This window comes from Buteo buteo, chromosome 27 (genome assembly GCF_964188355.1).
Source record: "Buteo buteo chromosome 27, bButBut1.hap1.1, whole genome shotgun sequence".
NCBI classification, from domain to species: Eukaryota; Metazoa; Chordata; class Aves; order Accipitriformes; family Accipitridae; genus Buteo; species Buteo buteo.
This window is the reverse complement of record NC_134197.1, coordinates 147,670-166,034: the sequence shown is the minus strand read 5'-3', so window position 1 is coordinate 166,034 and position 18,365 is coordinate 147,670. Positions and strand designations below refer to the sequence as shown.

The window sequence follows — 18,365 nt, the reverse complement described above, 5'->3', positions numbered from 1 at the left end:
AACTCTTTTTAGAAGTTACGTCATGCTTCATCTTTACAGAAAACTCTTAATTTGAGTAGTTTTGAGTGTTTGTTAGTATTTTGGTCTTCCGTGAGGAATTCTAAGCTTTAATCAAATCTATGTATAGTTTACCTCAAGGTAAAATAATTTAAAAATGCTCTTTCAGGCCAACACACTAAAACTTAAGACTTTCCCTCACCCATGTACCATATAGCCTGCCTGTTTGTTTGTGTCTTCAGAAAAGCTTTAAGTGAAAAAACTGTTTTGTGACTTTTTTTTTTTTCCCTAAAATATTTAGAGGAAAGGATTTTAATTCTGAAGGAGCATATATTGCATGCAGTTGAATGCATCTTTGAATTGTGGTAGTGGATAATAAATATTCTTTTTAGTCTCATTACATACCCATTAATTACTTTGAGAATTCAGCTGTCTTGCACATGTGCTTGTAGTCAGTTGTTGTGGGATGGTTACTGTATACTTAAAAAAAAAAAAAAAAGTCGTATTGCTAGCCTGCTCTTCTGTCAATGAATGAAATTGTTGGAAGTTGTGCTAGGCAGGTTTGTCCAATGTGTTCATGCTATGTTCTAACTAGCAGAAGTTTAAGAATTCTTTTAAAGTTACAGTTTAAAGACTTTTTATAGGAAAACATACTATATGTTTTTTCCTCTTTCTTTTGAAGCTCTGACCTCTGGGCTCTGGGATGTATAATATATCAGCTTGTAGCTGGATTGCCTCCATTTAGAGCTGGGTAAGAGATTTAAGCTAATTATGTGGATCATACATATGTTGACTTGGTTTTGGCTTTTACCTTACTACCTGTTCTGGACTACAACTTTTCATGGTGCAATGTTGGTGTTAATGTCATGCCTGCATTTATTTGTCCTTTCTGATGTCATGAAGATGTTTAGACAGCTATAACTAGAGTTTCTGAGAGAGATTCCTTAATTTATCCTAGGATTTCACATGTAATTTATACCATAAAGGTAACTATGCCTGCATGAAGAGGGTATGAGGCACCTCTGCGTTGAGCCATTTGAACTTTCCTTATTCTTCAAGTATCTGGTGCTTACAGGATCATAGATACTTGGAAGACTGTACCCCTTCACTCTGGAAAGGTTTATGGGAATTTGACTTAACTTGTAGATCTCCCGTTCAATATTTGTCCAGGTTATGCACTGTTAAGGTGAAAGAACCATGGAGAACTAGTAACAAGAGCTATGTTTTTCTCTTTTGCAGAAATGAATACCTTATATTCCAGAAGATAATAAAGTTGGAATATGACTTTCCAGAAAAATTTTTTCCCAAGGCAAAAGACCTTGTTGAAAAGCTATTGGTAAATATATGCTGCTGTTCAATGATTTGATGACATTGGAAACATTCAGCTTATGTAGGTTTTTTTTTCCCTAAAGTTTCTATGCACTCTGTTGCAAACCTTATAATAAGAACGACTGTGAGCATTAGTGACTGCGTAGGGGAGTGTCTTGAAAATCAACAGCCATTATTAAACAGCACTTAGGTTGTAATTTTTTTTTTTTTAAAATCTGAATTCTAAGGTGTGGACAAGGAATGTCTCTCAGCGAAACGGAAGCAAATGATTCTAAACACTGTGCATTACACACAGAAGTTAAAAGTCAAATACTTAGGTTTACATAGTACTTAGATTGATTCTTGTTGAGTTGTATAGTGAATCGTTTAGTTGGAAACAATGTTCTATACATCATGGGGAGATATATTCTCATCACAGTAAAAATCAACTTACCTTGCATTTTAGCATGCACTTACTTTGCACTTAATACATGGCTCAATAGTATCAGCCAAAGAGTTACTCTGCATGTGAATGTTTGACAGATAGGAAGAAAAAAATAGTTGTGTCTCATCAGTGAGATGGCTATGACTCTAAAGTGAATATACAGAGAACATTTTGGGTGGTATAAGCTTTTTGAAGTTCAATAGTGTAGCATATTAGCATGGGGCAGGGGGTGAGGAGGAAATTCTGTCTTATGTTTGTGGATGATGATGAGTGCAACCATTGTAAAGGGCCTAGCAGCATATTCCTGTGTCCGGGCCAGCTCTATGGCCAAGCCAGTGCCTGCTGAATGGTAAGGTCCAGGTTGCATCAACATCCTGAGAACTGTGTAGTTTTAGGGTGCTTGAGAGGTTGATGTTTGACACCAACTGTAGCTTCCACAGCTTCTTGCATCACTAGAATGTGATGCTGGGCTATACTTAAATGAGCTATGCTCCACCAGGCCTTCTCTGTACGTTTATTTGGTTTTGTTTCTGTCTGTATGAAGAATCAAAGCCAAAAAAATGTGTGGATCCAAAGAAGTGCTCCTTTCTCTAGATCTGTGAGCTGATGTAATCTAAAAATGTTGCTGCTGAGACATATTGACAAATAACATCTTGTATTATAAGCAGTCTCCTTATATTCTAGATATGTATGCTTAGGTCAGTGAGACCAACTGGTTTTAAGTTTTCACATGCTGCTGTGCAAATGTGAATGGTGCTCGCCCTTTCCTTGTCATTATTTTCTGCGTGTTAACTTAACTGTAATTTGCTTAGGTTCTAGATGCTACCAACCGATTAGGTTGTGAAGAAATGGGAGGATACGGACCTCTTAAGGCTCACCCCTTCTTTGAATCCATTGTGTGGGAGAACCTACATCTTCAGACACCCCCAAAACTTACAGCATATTTACCTGCTATGTCAGAGGATGATGAAGACTGTTACGGAAATGTATGTTTGTCTATTGCTCTATTCAGCTCTGATGCTGCCCGAGACTTTCATTAAAGCATAATTATTGCATATTAAATATTTTTATTGAAACTACTGTTTAGTTGTATTTTAATGAAGGCTCAATTATTAAGAATCTAATATAAAATTGCTGGTTAGCTGGTTAAAATTTGAACTAGTCAGGTGTTTGGGGGGTTTTTTGGTTTGGTTTTTGGGTTTTTTTTTTGGTTTGTGTTTTTTTGTTTTGGTTTGGGGGGTTTTTTTGTTTTTTTTTGATGAAGTGAGAGTTTGGAAAAAATACTGGTTGGCTTGCTTTTGACCAAGCGTACTTTTTTGGATAAGTGACGCTTAATCTATAGAGAGTAGGCTGTCTTTTTGCCCAAAGCATGATAAACAAAAGCATGCTTAAACTAGAAGCCACAGTTAGTGCAAAATAAGCTTTTTTAATCACAGAAATTTCTTTACTTCATTTTGTTTCCTCCTGTAGTATGACAATCTCCTGAGTCAGTTTGGTTGCATGCAAGTTTCTGGTTCTGCCTCTTCCCATTCACTGTCTGCCCCAGAGACAAGTACACCACAGACATCAGGAGGAAATATTGAACAGTATATTCATGATCTTGACAACAATTCCTTTGAGCTGGACTTACAGTTTTCTGAAGATGAAAAGAGGTTACTTCTGGCAAAACAAGCTGGTGGAAATCCTTGGTGAGATCTTTGAATATAGCTGCTCTGTTACTTGCACAGCAGTAAGGAATCCAGAAAAATAAGTTATTTTGATTCAAATTAATATTTGTCAGTCTTAATGTCTTCAAGCAAACAATTAGCAACTAGATTTTTCTTGACTTCTATATTTAAAGCAATAGCAGTGAAAACCTAATACTACATTTCTAAAATTTAAAAGGTCTGGAAGTTGTTGTGGAGTATGTTTGTAAGATAGGCAGAAATGACGCTATACCAGTGCTAGGACTCCACAGAGTCCTAGAACTAGAAAAGGTTCTTTCCTACTTACAGTTGCCATAAGTTGTTGGGGTTTTTTTGAATTATAATATTTGGTTGATATCTAACCAAAATACCTCTAGATCACGTACTTATTAGTGTTTCTCTTCACTTTTGAGAGAGGTTTCTCATTTGTGATTTTTTTTTTTTCCTTCCCCTCCCTGTCAGATTTTAGAAAAAACTCTTTGTCTTGGAATGAGGAAGAGTCCAAAACTCATCTAGTAAAGTTGTTCAGGACTTTGGAAGAAAAGGAGACACTAGGGAGAGACATGGAAAATTGCTTGTTAATAATAGTAAAAAGAGCTGTTTCTGTGGAAGAATTACTTCTGGAGTAATAGTTACTTTTCTTTTTTTTTTAAGGCATCAGTTTGTAGAAAATAACTTAATCCTAAAAATGGGTCCAGTGGACAAAAGAAAGGTAAGGGCTTTTCTTAGTTCCCTGTAACAAGATTCAGCTGTCACATTTTTGCACAGTTGCAGCATAGATAAGGAACTGGTTTTAGAGCTTCCTTGTTTTAACTTACTTGCAAGTGTAAAATTGTTTTGTTTATTTTCTAAAATGCAGCATTTTCTTGTGAATAGATTGTTTTTTCTTAATTTAGTGGTGTGCCCTTGATTTTTGGAAAGGCTAAAAGTAAACGTGCTATTGATGCTTTCATTTTGAGAGTGTAGTAAACGAGTTTTTGGTCCCCCTCCTCCTCTCAATCTGATATAGCCCACTAAACGCTTTGTCTTGATGCATTGCCTGCATGTGGATTGAGCCACAAATATTGGAAAATAAAATAAAGCCCATAGTGTCCTTAACTGTGGTGTTTTTCCTGGATCCGACTATTGCCTGTATGCTGAGAGAGGCAGAGCTGACATTAGAACAGATAATTAAGTTTAACATGGTACAGAGGAGCAATGATAGTCTGTGTCAGCTTTACAGGAATGTAGGTTCTCTTTCATCTAAGTTACTACCTTCTTGTTCCTAATTTTCTCCACAAAATCATGAGTATTGATTTCTGAGCTGGGGTCTTTGACAAATAAATTTTGCTTCACTCAGTACAGCTAGTTGTTTTATGTTTTGTTAGAACTTGAAGATGCTTTCTTAATATAGTACTTGTGTTTTGCCATGTAGTAGGAATGCATTGTAACCTCCTAAAAAAGGAGTGAAGTCAAATAGGTAAAGCAAAAGGAAAACAAAAAAAGTCCCCCAAATGCAAACGTACTATCCTATCACTGAGCTGTTTTAATTCTACCTCTGTTTTTAAATTCAGATATCTACACATTTATGTTTTTTCCCACCTCATGCTTTTTTTTGCATTGCTGCTTCTGCTTTTCTTGTTAGGGATTGTTTGCACGTCGGCGCCAATTGCTGCTCACAGAGGGGCCCCACCTGTATTATGTGGATCCTGTCAACAAAGTTCTAAAAGGAGAAATTCCATGGTCTTTAGAGTTGCGGCCAGAAGCCAAGAATTTTAAGACATTTTTTGTTCACACAGTAAGTGACTTTCTTTAATTTCCTTATAAGTTGCACTAAGATCCTTGGACAATTATTGTAAGTCGTTAACAAATAAATTTTTCCAGACAAAATACAGTTCCTTAAATACAAGTCTTGATAGCCTTAATTTAAAAAAAAAACAAAAACAAAACACCACCAACAACCCTTCCTGAAAAACAAACCAAAACAACAACAAAAAAACTGACATACACATCTCCCACAAAAATACAAGTGTATTTTTTATTATTTGTGTGTAAATAAACTATAAGTAGATTTGAGGATTTGAAGTAAGTTCTTAAGAACTTTTAAAATTTAGCCCTATTTTTATATAATGGATCACAGGGAGTGTACCAACAATATATTGTCAGTTGACTGCTTAAACAATACTGAGATGCCAGATGTATGGTTATTCAGTAATATGTAATGTTATATAACCGTAATTGGATTTAACCTTTGGGAAGTTTATGAACTGATTCTGAATAATTATTTTATTGGTAGGTGCAGAATACTTACTGCTTTGGTTAAACTGTGTTTGGAATACTCATTAAAATGTTGTTCGCTTATAGCCAAACAGGACATACTACCTGATGGACCCAAGTGGGAATGCTCATAAATGGTGCAAAAAGATACATGAAGTTTGGCGGCACAGATACCACCAGAATGCTGCTAAATAGTAATGCTCATCCAAAATTTCCCAGTTTCCCTACTTGCTGCTAGAACTCCGTGTGCAGCCGATCAGAGGAATCTTTTCAACCCACCTGTTACCATCTCAAGGGGAAGCATATGTCTGAAATGTTCTGTTTTGTTTTGGTTTTTTTTTTTTTTAAAAGAAAGAAAAAAAAAGAAAAGCAAAAACCTAATGGAATTCAGGGTCGCTTTGCTTGCTCTTTGTGCTTCTGTTGAGGCTTCCACATGCATATCATTGCAGTGAAGATCTTGCTTTTGTGCACTTCAGCTCAATTTCTGCTGCAGGCTAGTGGATAGACCTTGTGTTACCAGCTTCACTTAAGATGAGTTAAAATCAATCCACACGCACACATGCCAAATCATGTACCAGCCTTGCATTTTATAGGGCTGGAGTTTTCTGTGACTTTCAGATTATCATTAAACTGTACTTCATCAGGGAGCTTTTATATGCCTCTCCTAAGCACCACCTCTTTGTTTTATCTTCCTTTCCTCACAATCCCCCAGCTTATTGGTATATGGCATTTGTAGCCAGGTCAGTTGCACCCTTTTGTAATTCCTAATATAGTTCTGGTTGCAGGATTTATGTGGTACTTTAGTAATTATGTGAATGAGTCAGATGTATGTGTCTGGCAGACAGGCTCCAATGATACAGGTTTTGAGAGCTGAACACGGCACTGAAAGTTTTCTAAAATTGAAATGTTGGCTTCTGAAGCATATAAGATTTTAAACATTCAACTTAAATTTTAATATGAATCATATATGTATTTAATCAAGGGACAGTAAACTTACCAGCATGCTTTTAACTAATGCTAACTAAAAAATTAACTAGTTAGTATGGGGTAAAAAATGTTGCTATTGAAGTAGTAAATAGTTTTTCACCTTTTCAGGAGATGAGGGCTAGAAGCTTTCTTTCCAGGGTGTGCATGTATTGTGCATTTTAGTGGGGCCAACCTATTTACCTGGGTAGAGAAGGAAGTGTGAAAGCTTTGTACAATTGATTACTTGACTTTTTTTGTCTCATTGTGTAATGAGATGTACAAATAATACTATTTTTGGTCCTTGGCTAAATATTTAGCAACTCTGAAAAAAATTAAGCAATTGAAATATTAGATCCATAAAGTAATCTGGTTAAAAATTCAAAGGAAAATACTGATACAAAGGGGAAAATATATGGTACATAAGGCATATCTATAAAATGAAAATATTTTTCATATCGATCTCCTTTAGCCTCTTCAAATTTCTTGTGGTCAAACATTTCTTGTAACATTGCAAAGATACAACTTTCTATGTGCTAAAAACAACTTCCCTAATGTTATTTTCAACATGCCTGTGTTCCTGAACCTTGCAGAGAGGAATGACCTAGGTCTGGACAAAGGGATTCCTCCCCTTTTTTTAAAAGCAGTATAAACATCACACCTATTTATTCACCTTCTACACATACAATCTCTTTGCATTTTGAGGTCTCATACTATGATGTGCTTTTCCTTCCACCAAAGAAAGAAATGTTCCACTGCAATGCTGAAAAAACTCATGGGCTACTGTTCTAGAAGCGGTATTGTAAAAGCAGTGGCTTATCAGGATTTCTCAGAAAACAGATGAATGTTGGATATTTTGTTGTTGTACAGGGTGAAGGAGATTTATTATTGATCTCTTTAAAAACTGTGTTATGTGGTTGAACTTGATGACAGTGAAGCTTTTCCGGTATCTTTCAGTCTTTAAAGAAGAGAATGCAGTTGCCTTTTCTTTTGGAGAAACTACATTCTTGTAGTCTTCTGTTATCCCACAATGTACACAGACTTGACAAAAGTAAATCATTGGCTTACGGTGCCTCGTTTTAGGGGAGCTAAGGTGTCCTGTAAATGGCTGAGATGAGAAAGAGACAGAACACCATTCCCTTTGCACTGTGAGAATTTTCATCACATACAAGGTACACTCACTCCTTGTCACTAAAATTTGAATAGCACAGTACACCTCCTGTCTGTGCCTCTATTAATCCTGTATTTACCATTCTAACCAGGATGATGTGTATTGTAAGTTTGTAGTGCTATCCATTTGTTCTTTGACTGTCTAATTCCAGCTGTATGTTGGATCCTCTGGAGGCAACCCTGCTGCTTTTGGATTTAGTCTTTGGTTTAGAGATGTAGATGTAATCCCAACTTTATACAGGAGAGTTTCGCGGTGATGGAAATTCATAGTGCTACTGCTGTTCAGTGTGACAAAACTTGGCCTCACATAAAAAGTCTGGCAAAGTTGTTCTGCTAATAGTGAATACCTTAGCTTCATTAGGAGATGGAGTGATCTTCATTGGCTTGTTCACTAGGTGGAAATCTAGGAATGCCTAAACATGTTTTCTGTAATATTTAGACTTGTAGTCATTTTGCCATAACAAAGTAATTACTCTGCTTTTTCACACCTTTAAAATCCTTTCTCAGTAGACTTCCGTCCTGCCCACCAAAAACTTTCAGCCAAAGAAATCTTGATAGCAGTAATCTATCAAGAAAGGTGTCTGGATGGCTGATGTCTGCATTCTAGTATTCCTTTTCTCTTTTGACAATGCTGTCATTAGAAAACTGTGAGCACCTCTTACAGGCATCCCTTCCCTTAGAACTTCAGTGTTCCAAATCAAGTCTTCCTTAGCTGCTGCTTTTTTGGGAAGGGACTAGAACTTTTCTGGGAGACGTATTTGTCTGTCTTGGACTGTAAATGAAATCTGTGGGTTTGAAAGATGGCAAAAGAATAGAGTGAGGCAAGACAAAGCAATCATGCAGATTTAAGTATGTTTCACCAGTTTGTCCACTTAAATGTGTATTGGCAGGTGCTGCATACTATGAAGGGCTGGTTCCTATTTTAAATGCTTATACCTGAAATGGGGTAGCCTCAGATCTTTGTCCTGAATATCACTCCTGTGGTTTATGGGAGTTTATGGAATGAAATGTACAAGGGAGATTCTTCAGAGCGGCAGATAAGCCAGTTAATTTCTCTGCTCTTTACCCGAGGTCTTCAAAGCACAAAAAAGGGTTGTTAGGCACTTGAAGACTTCTTCAGACTCCTCACTGCAAACCTACTGAAAACCAAATCTATTGATTGATTCATTCCATCTTTTGCATTTTGAACAATTGCCAATCATTTATAAAGAATCTGGTCAATAATGTTGTAATTTTGTTTTGCTTGGGCTTTGAACTTCAGGAAGGTGTTTATTGCATCTGTTTTCTGTGGGGTGGAGCTTAAGAAAGGACGAAAGGATTTTTGAATTGCAATGTTCTATTTAGTGTCCAGCCCAGTCACAGGAAGTTTAAAACTACTTTGATAAACTGGAGAGATGAGTTTATTACTGTTGGCCTTAAAGTCCAGTTTTGAGAAGGACTTACACTAAGGAAGACTTGCTTCAGATGTGATGGTGAGGCATTGTGAGCAGACTGATATTACCTATTAAGATCTCATTTGCTAAGCACTTAGTGAGTACCTCAAACTATCAGCTAGTACTGTGCTCCACTTTCTTTTCTCCTTCTGATGTGATTTAGTTGTGAAGTATCTGCTATATATAAGCCCGGAAAAAACTCTGTAGGTTGAAACAAAGATGTGATAATTGTAATCCATTTTCATAGTTCAAGATGTTTAATTTAATGTGCTTGATATAATTACATTTTGTGCTGGGAACTTGGAAGAATCCTGAGGATTTCCCACATGTACATTTAACAGTTTCTTTTGAATTATTTAGTAAAGTCAACACAATTACTCCATTTGGCCTGTGGACAAAACATTTGATTTCAACACCTTGCTGAGGAGAGAACTTGTGTATTAATAGTTGCCTGAAGATGCTGTCTGTGGATTGTGATCATTCTTTCTACAAGTGAATTACATGAATAGGTGTGGTATTTATACCTGAAATTTTGCTGAATGCCTGTAATATTTTATGCAAATAGTTTATTAATCAAACAGAAGTGCTCCTGCAAAGCTTCATGACACAGTCCATCAGCTGATCAAGTGAGCTTACAGACAAGTAATTCTCTGACCCAACTTGGTATGCTTTCAGTTAACACTGGTAATTTAAGAATGTTTCCTCTTTCTTAGAAGAAATATGACTTTCGTACCGTAAACAATTGGAGGGGTTCTTAAGCACCCAATAACCTGGACTGTCTGTCAGCATGGTAGCGAATGTAGATGGTTGTCATTTGACAAAGCTTCCTATGACCATGTACTAACTCTGACTGGATGTGGCAAATGTTCTAAATTGTAGCAGAACTTACAATTACTGTATCTGACAAAAGAGAAAAATAGGAACCAGGAACCATAATCAGTTTTGATAGTTGTATGCTAGCTGTTTTCAGGTTGGTGGCAGTCAGTTATGTGTGTAATATTCTCTACCTGGTTTGTAGCTGTAACTGTGATGTACAGATAAAAGAAAAAAAAAACCAACAAAAACAAACAAAGAAAAAAAAACCAAAAACCCCACAACCAAACCAAACGACAACAAAAACGAATCCCCACCCCCCTCAACAAGCACCACAAAAGAATCTCCCCTTCTCCAAGAACCCGTGAAAACAGAAGCAAATAATGCAATGATATAAGATACACACTTTTGTATTTTTATTCTTCTAAGGTTATTTGCTGGCTCTTGTTGGCCTCTAGTTCAGTCTGTGTTATTTAAATTCTAATATATGAATTATTTGGATTGAATTCATGTTCGGGGCCATGGTGTTGTATGTATTGATGTACAGCCTTGAATGTGAATAATTATTGTAAACTATTTTACACCTTTTTTCTGGCTTTATTATATAAATTTTCTATTGGTCGATGATTTAATCATATCTCATAATTTAATGACTGTTTATTCTCCTCTCGACAGATCTCTGTGCTGTAGATGTGTAGTTAGTGACTGGATGACGGATTTCACTTATGCTTGGTAGTCTGTAATAAAGGCATGTAGGGTCCTGGCCCGGCCTCCGCCTCTTCCTTCCGTCGCGGGGGGGGGGGGGGGGGGGGGGCAGGACCTCCGGCCCAGCGGCGGCGCTGTCGCACGCCCGCCCTCCGCTTCCGGGGCCGCGGCCTTGGCGCGGCGGGCGGGCTGCCCCGGGCCGCCCGCTGAGGCCGTCGTTCGCCGCTCGGGCGCGGCCGCCCGTCATCGCGTCGTCGCGAACGGCCCCGGCGGACGAGGCTGCTCCGGCGCAGGCGCCGGGCGGGAAGGGGGAAGGGAAGCGGTTCCGAGCGGGACGCTTCCGGTGGGAGGTGCACCCGGGGACCTGTGGCTGGGGCAGACCCTTGCGGCGGCGAGGATGGCGGCGGAGAACCACTGCGATTTCCCGGTTCACCCGATCGGCGGCCTCGGCCTGGGAGGCCCGGGCGGGCCCTGCCGCCGGTGCAGCTCAGCGCCGCCGCCCGGCGCGGTGCCCGGCAAGTGGGTCCGGCTGAACGTGGGGGGCACCTGCTTCCTGACCACTCGGCAGACGCTCTGCAGGGACCCCAAGTCCTTCCTCTTCCGCCTGTGCCAGGCCGACCCCGACCTGGACTCGGACAAGGTGAGCGCGGGCCCCGCCGCGCCGCTGCGCCCGCGGCCCGGCCGCGCCGCTCCGCCGGGCCCCCTCTTCGCGCCGCCCCCGCCGCGCCGTTGCGGCGGGCGCCTCGGTCCCGCCTGGGAGCCGGCGCTGCCGGAGCTCGGTGTGGTGCCGGCCCTTGGTGCGGGGCGGGGTGGGGCGGGCGGCGTTGCCGCTGGCGGTGAGGCAGAGCCGAAGGGGAGCGCGGGGCTCGGTGCTGCGGTGAGAGGCTGCGGGAGCGGCGGCAGGCTCCGCCGCCGTCGGGGGAGTCTCTCGGGGGTCGTGGTGCTTCGCGAGTGCGTGTACGTGAGGGGGTTTAGTTGGGTGAGGGTGGGCTGATTTCGTGCAAAGCGAGGGGGTTCGTGAGTAACGCCACGGCTTATAAATCCAACAGAGGGAGGACAGGGTCCTTTGTATACGTTCTTACGTTGTCCGACCGGGTTAGTTTTAGTGTTTTAATGGGGTGTCAGCCTGCACTGATGCCGTGTTATTTCTGCACTGTCATCACCCGCTTGTTGAAGAACCAGATCAAACTACTGGTAATAACATCTATCACTTAGCCATAGTATTCCACGTTTCAGCAATTGTTTGAGTAAAACATTGCTTACTCTGCACGGACTGCAAATGGTGGGTGATAATGAATATTTGGGTATTTGTTCTGACTCATTTTTAGTAGGGAAAGAAAAGTTACTGATTAAGATTTTATTTATGGAGTGGTATGTAGTAATGGATGTAAAGTCTTCATATAGAGTGCTGGCTCTGAAAGATTTTGGAGCGTAATGGACAAGAATGGACTTCCAGTACAGCATGCTTAGGGAAAAGAAAGGAACAGCTTATAACCCTTGAATATATAACCAACAGGTTGAAAATAAAGAGTTGATTTTTATATGTCAGTTTTTCATTCCTTTTTTTTTTCCCCCCAGTATGACTAGTAGTAAATTTATCAATTTTCTCATGCATATCTTCCAGAAAGGATGTTTAAGAAGGTAGGGAACAGAACCTGAGTAGTGTTCCAGAGTTAGAGAAAAAATATCTTAAAGTATGGCCACGTGGGGATTGTATTTTGTTGTCTTTGGTTTGGGTTGGGTTTTTTTGGAGAGGATTAGCTTAAACTGACCTACAAAAATAAATTTAAAAATGTCAGTGGCATGCTTATAGGTCAGAAACTGTCTTTACTTGGGACGGAACAGGAAACCTTTCTTCTAAGGTTTCTTAAATAAAAGATAAGGCACACTTAATAATTAAGGCATCTGTCTCGTGTTCCACTGCAAAAAGGTGCTCATTTGCTATCTCTCAATGCCATCAGGGAAGGAGAGAGAAGTCACATTTTTAGAAGAAATGCTTTAGTTCTAATTAAGGTATTTGGCTGCCTTTTTTCACCAATTGATGAAATCAATCATCTTTCACAAGCACAATCAGTGAGGTGATGCTGTCTTCTAACATTTCTTGAGGCTACTAATCTAAACATTTTCTTTTTTACTGTGCTTACATTTTTGGGTTGTAGCACCAAATCATAAATTTATGCTAAGGTTATTTAGCTGTTTGGTAGGATATGGAGAGACCTGATGAATTTGTTCACGTTTTTAGACTTATGTAGTTATAGTTGTTAGTAGCGTACGTGACAACTTAGCTAGCTGCAGTCACAGCTATAGAAGGATATCCTTTGCTTACAGGGAACATGCCTATACATTATTTAAGCTGCTTAGATATTACTGTCATCCTTTTTTGCTAGTGTAGAAGTCTAATGGAAACCACTTTGGCAAGATGCAAACAAATTGCATTGTCCTGTCATTATGAGTAGCCTTTTTTATAAAATAGTAGCTGGTATAGTTATCTTTAACAGATTATTGTGCAAATCAGTAACATGAGGCAAGCAGTAGGTATAGAGCGAACTCCAGATTGTTGAGGAAAAGCTGGATTTAGAGAAAATCTTGTTATTCAGAGATGCATTGTCTCGGCTTGTGAAGCTGGATGTCTTCAATTTGATGTACAAAAAGCAAAGCCTTTCCTGGTTAAATATGCACTATGGTCTTCTTTTCAGGATGTTTGACAGAGTGTCATGTCCTGTTGTCTTGATCATCTGTAGTCATTGATTTTCACTTCAACCATTCAGAGCCTGCAGTCAACTGTAATCTTGGATTTTGCAGAAGTGGCCTACCTCTTAGATTACCCATCATAATGTGTTAATTACGGTACCTAAGATTACTTAAATACATAGAGCCTTTCTTCCAAGGATTTGATTTGGAATCTTTAGATTTTTCATCTCCTGTAAACAGCAAAACATAATCCAAACGGTTCCTTTTTTTTTTCCTCTGAATGATAAGATATCATAGATGTCCTTTCAAGAGAAAAAAAATCCTTCCCTGACATCTCACCAGTCTGTGAGTGCACTGTCTTGGTACGATAGCACATCAATATAATGTATGGCTTAGTTTTGAAATATCAGATGCCCTTAAATGATGAGCACAGATAATTCAAGGGGATAATTGGTAATATTTGTGTTATCATCCTGGACTCTGGTTCTTCTCCTTTCCCACATATATGTAAATCAAAATCTGATAGTAATAGATTTGTTTTTTCCCTCATGGTTTTACTCTTTGGAGTCCTGTTCTGAGATGTAACCTGATACTAAGTTAATATATTTTTGTTAATCATATAGTAAAGATTATTTACAATGGCTACTATGCAGCACAATTTTGTGCTCATAAAACAGTAGTTCTTACAAGATGCAGCTAATAGGTAAAGATACTGCCCTCTTAAAAGCCTGGAGCATTAGAGCTGGTCTTTGACCTATAATTCCCTGGGTTTGATTCCATTGTGTATTCTTCCTAAAAGTCACATGGGTTTTAAACACCTAGTTTTAAACTTTAAAGTGAGAGAGAATGTGTATTTTGACCTCATGTGTAGGCTGATGCCTGTTACACCCATCCCAGACATACTTGTGCCTACCACCAGATGAGGATGTGGGGGAGGTGGGGCGGGGAGAATCCTGAGGGATGAGCCAGCAGGTGAGATTATCAAAATTGATAGCCACAGCCCTCTGTTTGAAAGAACTATGAAAAATCTAGCCTTAACAAGGTATATCATGTTTCCAGTATGGGGAATTTGTCTGGGATGCACTTCAGTAACTCGCTTTGTGAAATTTTAGATGTATTTTCAACAGATTAATACTGAATTGTGCTTATAATACAAAACACGTTTTATAGTTCATAAGCGCATTTCATATTCCTCTGATCATGTTCCATTTGATAAGTATGTAACTCAGCAAAAATGGAGGAGGAGGTATGTTTTTTTTATAACTTCAGTGAGTTAATCTGGCATGTGGAATGCTCTAATGTTGTCCCAACTGACAAAAGGGAGGGCAGCAGATTGCACATCTAGAAGCAAGACCAAGCAGAAGAGCCAATAATGAAATTACCTTGTATACCAGTAAATAGATCTTTGAAGAAAAAAGTTTAGTTCACATTCTTTTTTGCTTTGCAAGATTGCCAAATCAGAATCTTTAGAAAATGAAGGCGTAAGAAATGCTTATCTCAGATGAGAACACACGTATAAGCAAACCCCAAAATCAATAATAGAGCTGTTTCTGCTAAACTCAACAAGCGAGGCATACCAAAATTAACCATGTTGATATGTTAAGAAATTCTGAAAAAGGTTAACTGGATGAGTTTATTAGAAATGAGAATAAGACACTGAAATAGTTAATCGGTTGCAGTTTACAAATATCAGTTGCATACATAGCGATTTTTCTCCACTGTAATTTCTACACCAACATGTTTTGTTGTTATTTAACTACATAAATTACAAGATTTCCTTAATGCTTGCTACTAAAAAAAAATTGAAAGGCTTCAAGAAAGGTAGCATGTTTACCTTCAAATTATCGTCAGGTGCTAATGTTGTACAAGGCCGTGCAGCTTATCTCTTGGTATCAGATATGTTTCCAGTTGCAGCAGCAGAAAGGTTAACCTTGGCACACCCTGTGGCAAAAGTAGTGTTGAATGGAATGAGATAGTGACATTGATTCTCTGAATTTAGTATGTTTCACAATGTGATATGCGTCTTTGTATTTAAGACTCTTCTTTGTATTTAAGACTATTTGAGAATCATTTCAGCAAATGAATGAGTGGTAGTGGTCATACCTACTGTTCACAATAGGATTTGTTTTCCAGAGTATTTAAATCTTTCTTTAGAGATAAATACATAAAAATAGACAAGCAGAGTATTGCTTCTTGCTCACTTTTTCATCCTTGTTTAACTTAATTAATGCTTGTATTGTTAAGTTTTACTGCTAGGTATTTCCTGATTTCAGCACCTTCCTATTTTATCTATATACCAGTTTTTCTTTTATGAACTGTTCTGTCATTCTTTAAACTTTCCCCTAAGCGAGAAGATTGTCAGCCTTTCTTCATAAGTTTTTTGGCAACAGTATTCATGCTTGATTTTTAATGCCTTTCTAAAGTTAAGCGTGATTGTACTGAGGTAGAATCTCTTAAGGAAGGAAGCAAGCAAGCACTGAATGTTTTAGAAAAATCAAAATCTTCCTGGCAGCACATCCTTAACTGGCAGCACATCCTTAACTGGCAGCACTAAAAAGTATCTTAACTGTAGTCATTGTTCTAAGATATAACTGAGATAAACTTTATTTGTCCATGAGATTTCTGACTAGTTAGGTGGCTTGTGTTATTAATGTAGTTTTGATTAGTACTGGCAGCCTGCTGATGCTCAAAGTTTTTAGGTCACATAGTTTGAGAAAAATGTGTGCTGGGCATCTAGCTCAAGATTTAAAAAGCACAGGGGGTAGGGGAGACAATTATTTCTAAATCCATACTTAGTGCCAAATATTATTGTATTTCTGTGCATATTGCTGCCTTTAACAGAACTTTTGCTTGCTCAGTATATGTAAATGATGTCAGTTCTTTAGATGTTCCTGGAGTGTGTGGAACATAACTTCCTGACACAGCCGGTAGGTGAGCCAACGAGGGGGAGGAGCCTTGCTAGATCTGTTGTTCTGTTGTTTACGAACAGGGAAGGACTGGTGGGAGGTGTGATGGTCAGAGGCTGTCTTGGGCTTAGTGACCATGAAATGATAGAATTCTCAGTTCTTGGTGAGGCAAGGAGGGTGGTCAGCAAAACCACCGCTATGGACTTCCAGAAGGCAAACTTTGGCCTCTTCGAGGCACTAGTCGAGAGAGTCCCTTGGGAGACGGTCCTGAAGGGCAAAGGGGTCCAGGAGGGACGGACGTTCTTTAAGAATGAAATCTTTATGGCTCAGGACCAGGCTATTCCCATGTGCCACAAGTCAAACTGCCGAGGAAAACGACCAGCCTGGCTGAACAGGGATCTTTTGCTAGGACTCAAGAAAAAAAGGAGAGTTTATCATCTCTGGAAGAAAGGGCGGGCAACTTGGGAGGAGTACAGGGATCTTGTTAGATCATACAGAGAGGAAATTAGAAAGGCAAAAGCTCAGCTAGAACTAAATCTGGCCGCTATTGTAAGGGACAACAAAAAATGTTTTTACAGATATGTTAACAGTAAAAAGAATCCTAAGGAGAATATCTATCCTTTAATGGATACAGAGGGGAATGTAGCCACCAGAGATGAGGAAGAGGCTGAGGTACTTAATGCCTTCTTTGCCTCAGTCTTTAATAGGGAGACCAGTTATCCTCAGGGTACTCCGCCCCCTGAGCCAGAAGGTTGAGGATGAAGAGCAGAATATCCCCCCCTTAATCCAGGAGGAAATAGTTAGTGACCTACTACGCCATCTGGGCACTCACAAATCAATGGGACCAGATGGGATCCATCCAACAGTACTGAGGAGGTGCTTGCCAAGCTGCTCTCCATCATCTATGGTGATCCTGGTCAATGGGGGAGGTCCCAGAGGACTGGAGGCTTGCCAACGTGACTCCCATTTACAAGAAGGGTCAGAGAGAGGATCTGGGGAGCTACGGGCCTGTCAGCCTGACCTCAGTACCGGGGAAGATTATGGAACGGTTTGTCTTGAGAACACTCACATGGCAAGTCCAGGACAAGCAGGGGATTGGGCCCGGTCAGCATGGGTTTACGAAAGGCAGATTCTGCTTGACCAACCTGATCTCCTTCTATGACCAGGTGACCCGCCTAGTGGATGAGGGGAAGGCTGTGCATGTTGTCTACCTGGACTTCAGCAAAGCCTTTGACACTGTCTTTTATGGCATACTCCTTGAGAAGCTGTCGTCACCTGGCTTAGACAAGTGTACTCTTTGCTGGGTGAAAAATTGGCTGGATGGACAAGCCCAGAGGGTTGTGGTGAATGGAGTTGCATCCAGTTGTCGGCGGGTCACAAGTGGTGTTCCCCAGGGCTCAGTGTTGGGCCCGGTTCTGTTTAATATCTTTATCGATGATTTGGATGAGGAGATCGAGTGCACCCTCAGCAAGTCTGCAGATGACACCAAGTTGGGAGGCAGGGTCGAGCTGCTCGAGGGTAGGGAGGCTCTACAGAGAGATCTGGACGAGCTGGATCGATGGGCTGAGGCCAGTTGCATGATGTTCAACAAGGCCGAGTGCTGGGTCCTGCACTTGGGTCACAGTAACCCCATGCAGCGCTACAGGCTTGGGGAAGAGTGGCTGGAAAGCTGCCCTGCAGAGAAAGACCTGGGCGTGCTGGTTGACAGCCAGCTGAATATGAGCCAGCGGTGTGCCCAGGTGGCCAGGAAGGCCAATGGCATCCTGGCCCGTATCAGAAATAGTGTGGCCAGCAGGAGCAGGGAGGTGATTGTTCCCCTGTACTCGGCACTGGTGAGGCCGCACCTCGAGTCCTGTGTTCAGTTTTGGGCCCCTCACTGCAGGAAAGACATTGAGGTGCTGGAGCATGTTCAGAGGAGGGCAACCAAGTTGGTGAGGGACCTGGAGCACAAGTCTTATGAGGAGCGGCTGAGGGAGCTGGGGCTGTTTAGTCT

General features: G+C 40.2%; 1 protein-coding gene across 3 annotated transcripts in view; it reads left to right on the top strand.

The window, feature by feature from the left end:
* The window catches only part of PDPK1 (3-phosphoinositide dependent protein kinase 1), a 35,931-nt gene extending 25,098 nt beyond the window's left edge, over positions 1-10,833 (top strand). For all 3 annotated transcript variants that reach the window (XM_075058831.1, XM_075058833.1, XM_075058832.1), the window contains 7 exons: positions 680-748; positions 1,237-1,333; positions 2,563-2,736; positions 3,221-3,438; positions 4,090-4,147; positions 5,060-5,212; positions 5,779-10,833. In XM_075058831.1, the coding sequence (XP_074914932.1) occupies positions 680-748; positions 1,237-1,333; positions 2,563-2,736; positions 3,221-3,438; positions 4,090-4,147; positions 5,060-5,212; positions 5,779-5,886 (877 nt within the window). In that variant the 3' untranslated portion in view covers positions 5,887-10,833. The remainder of the gene's footprint in view (positions 1-679; positions 749-1,236; positions 1,334-2,562; positions 2,737-3,220; positions 3,439-4,089; positions 4,148-5,059; positions 5,213-5,778) is intronic.
* Positions 10,834-18,365: the final 7,532 nt, after the last annotated feature.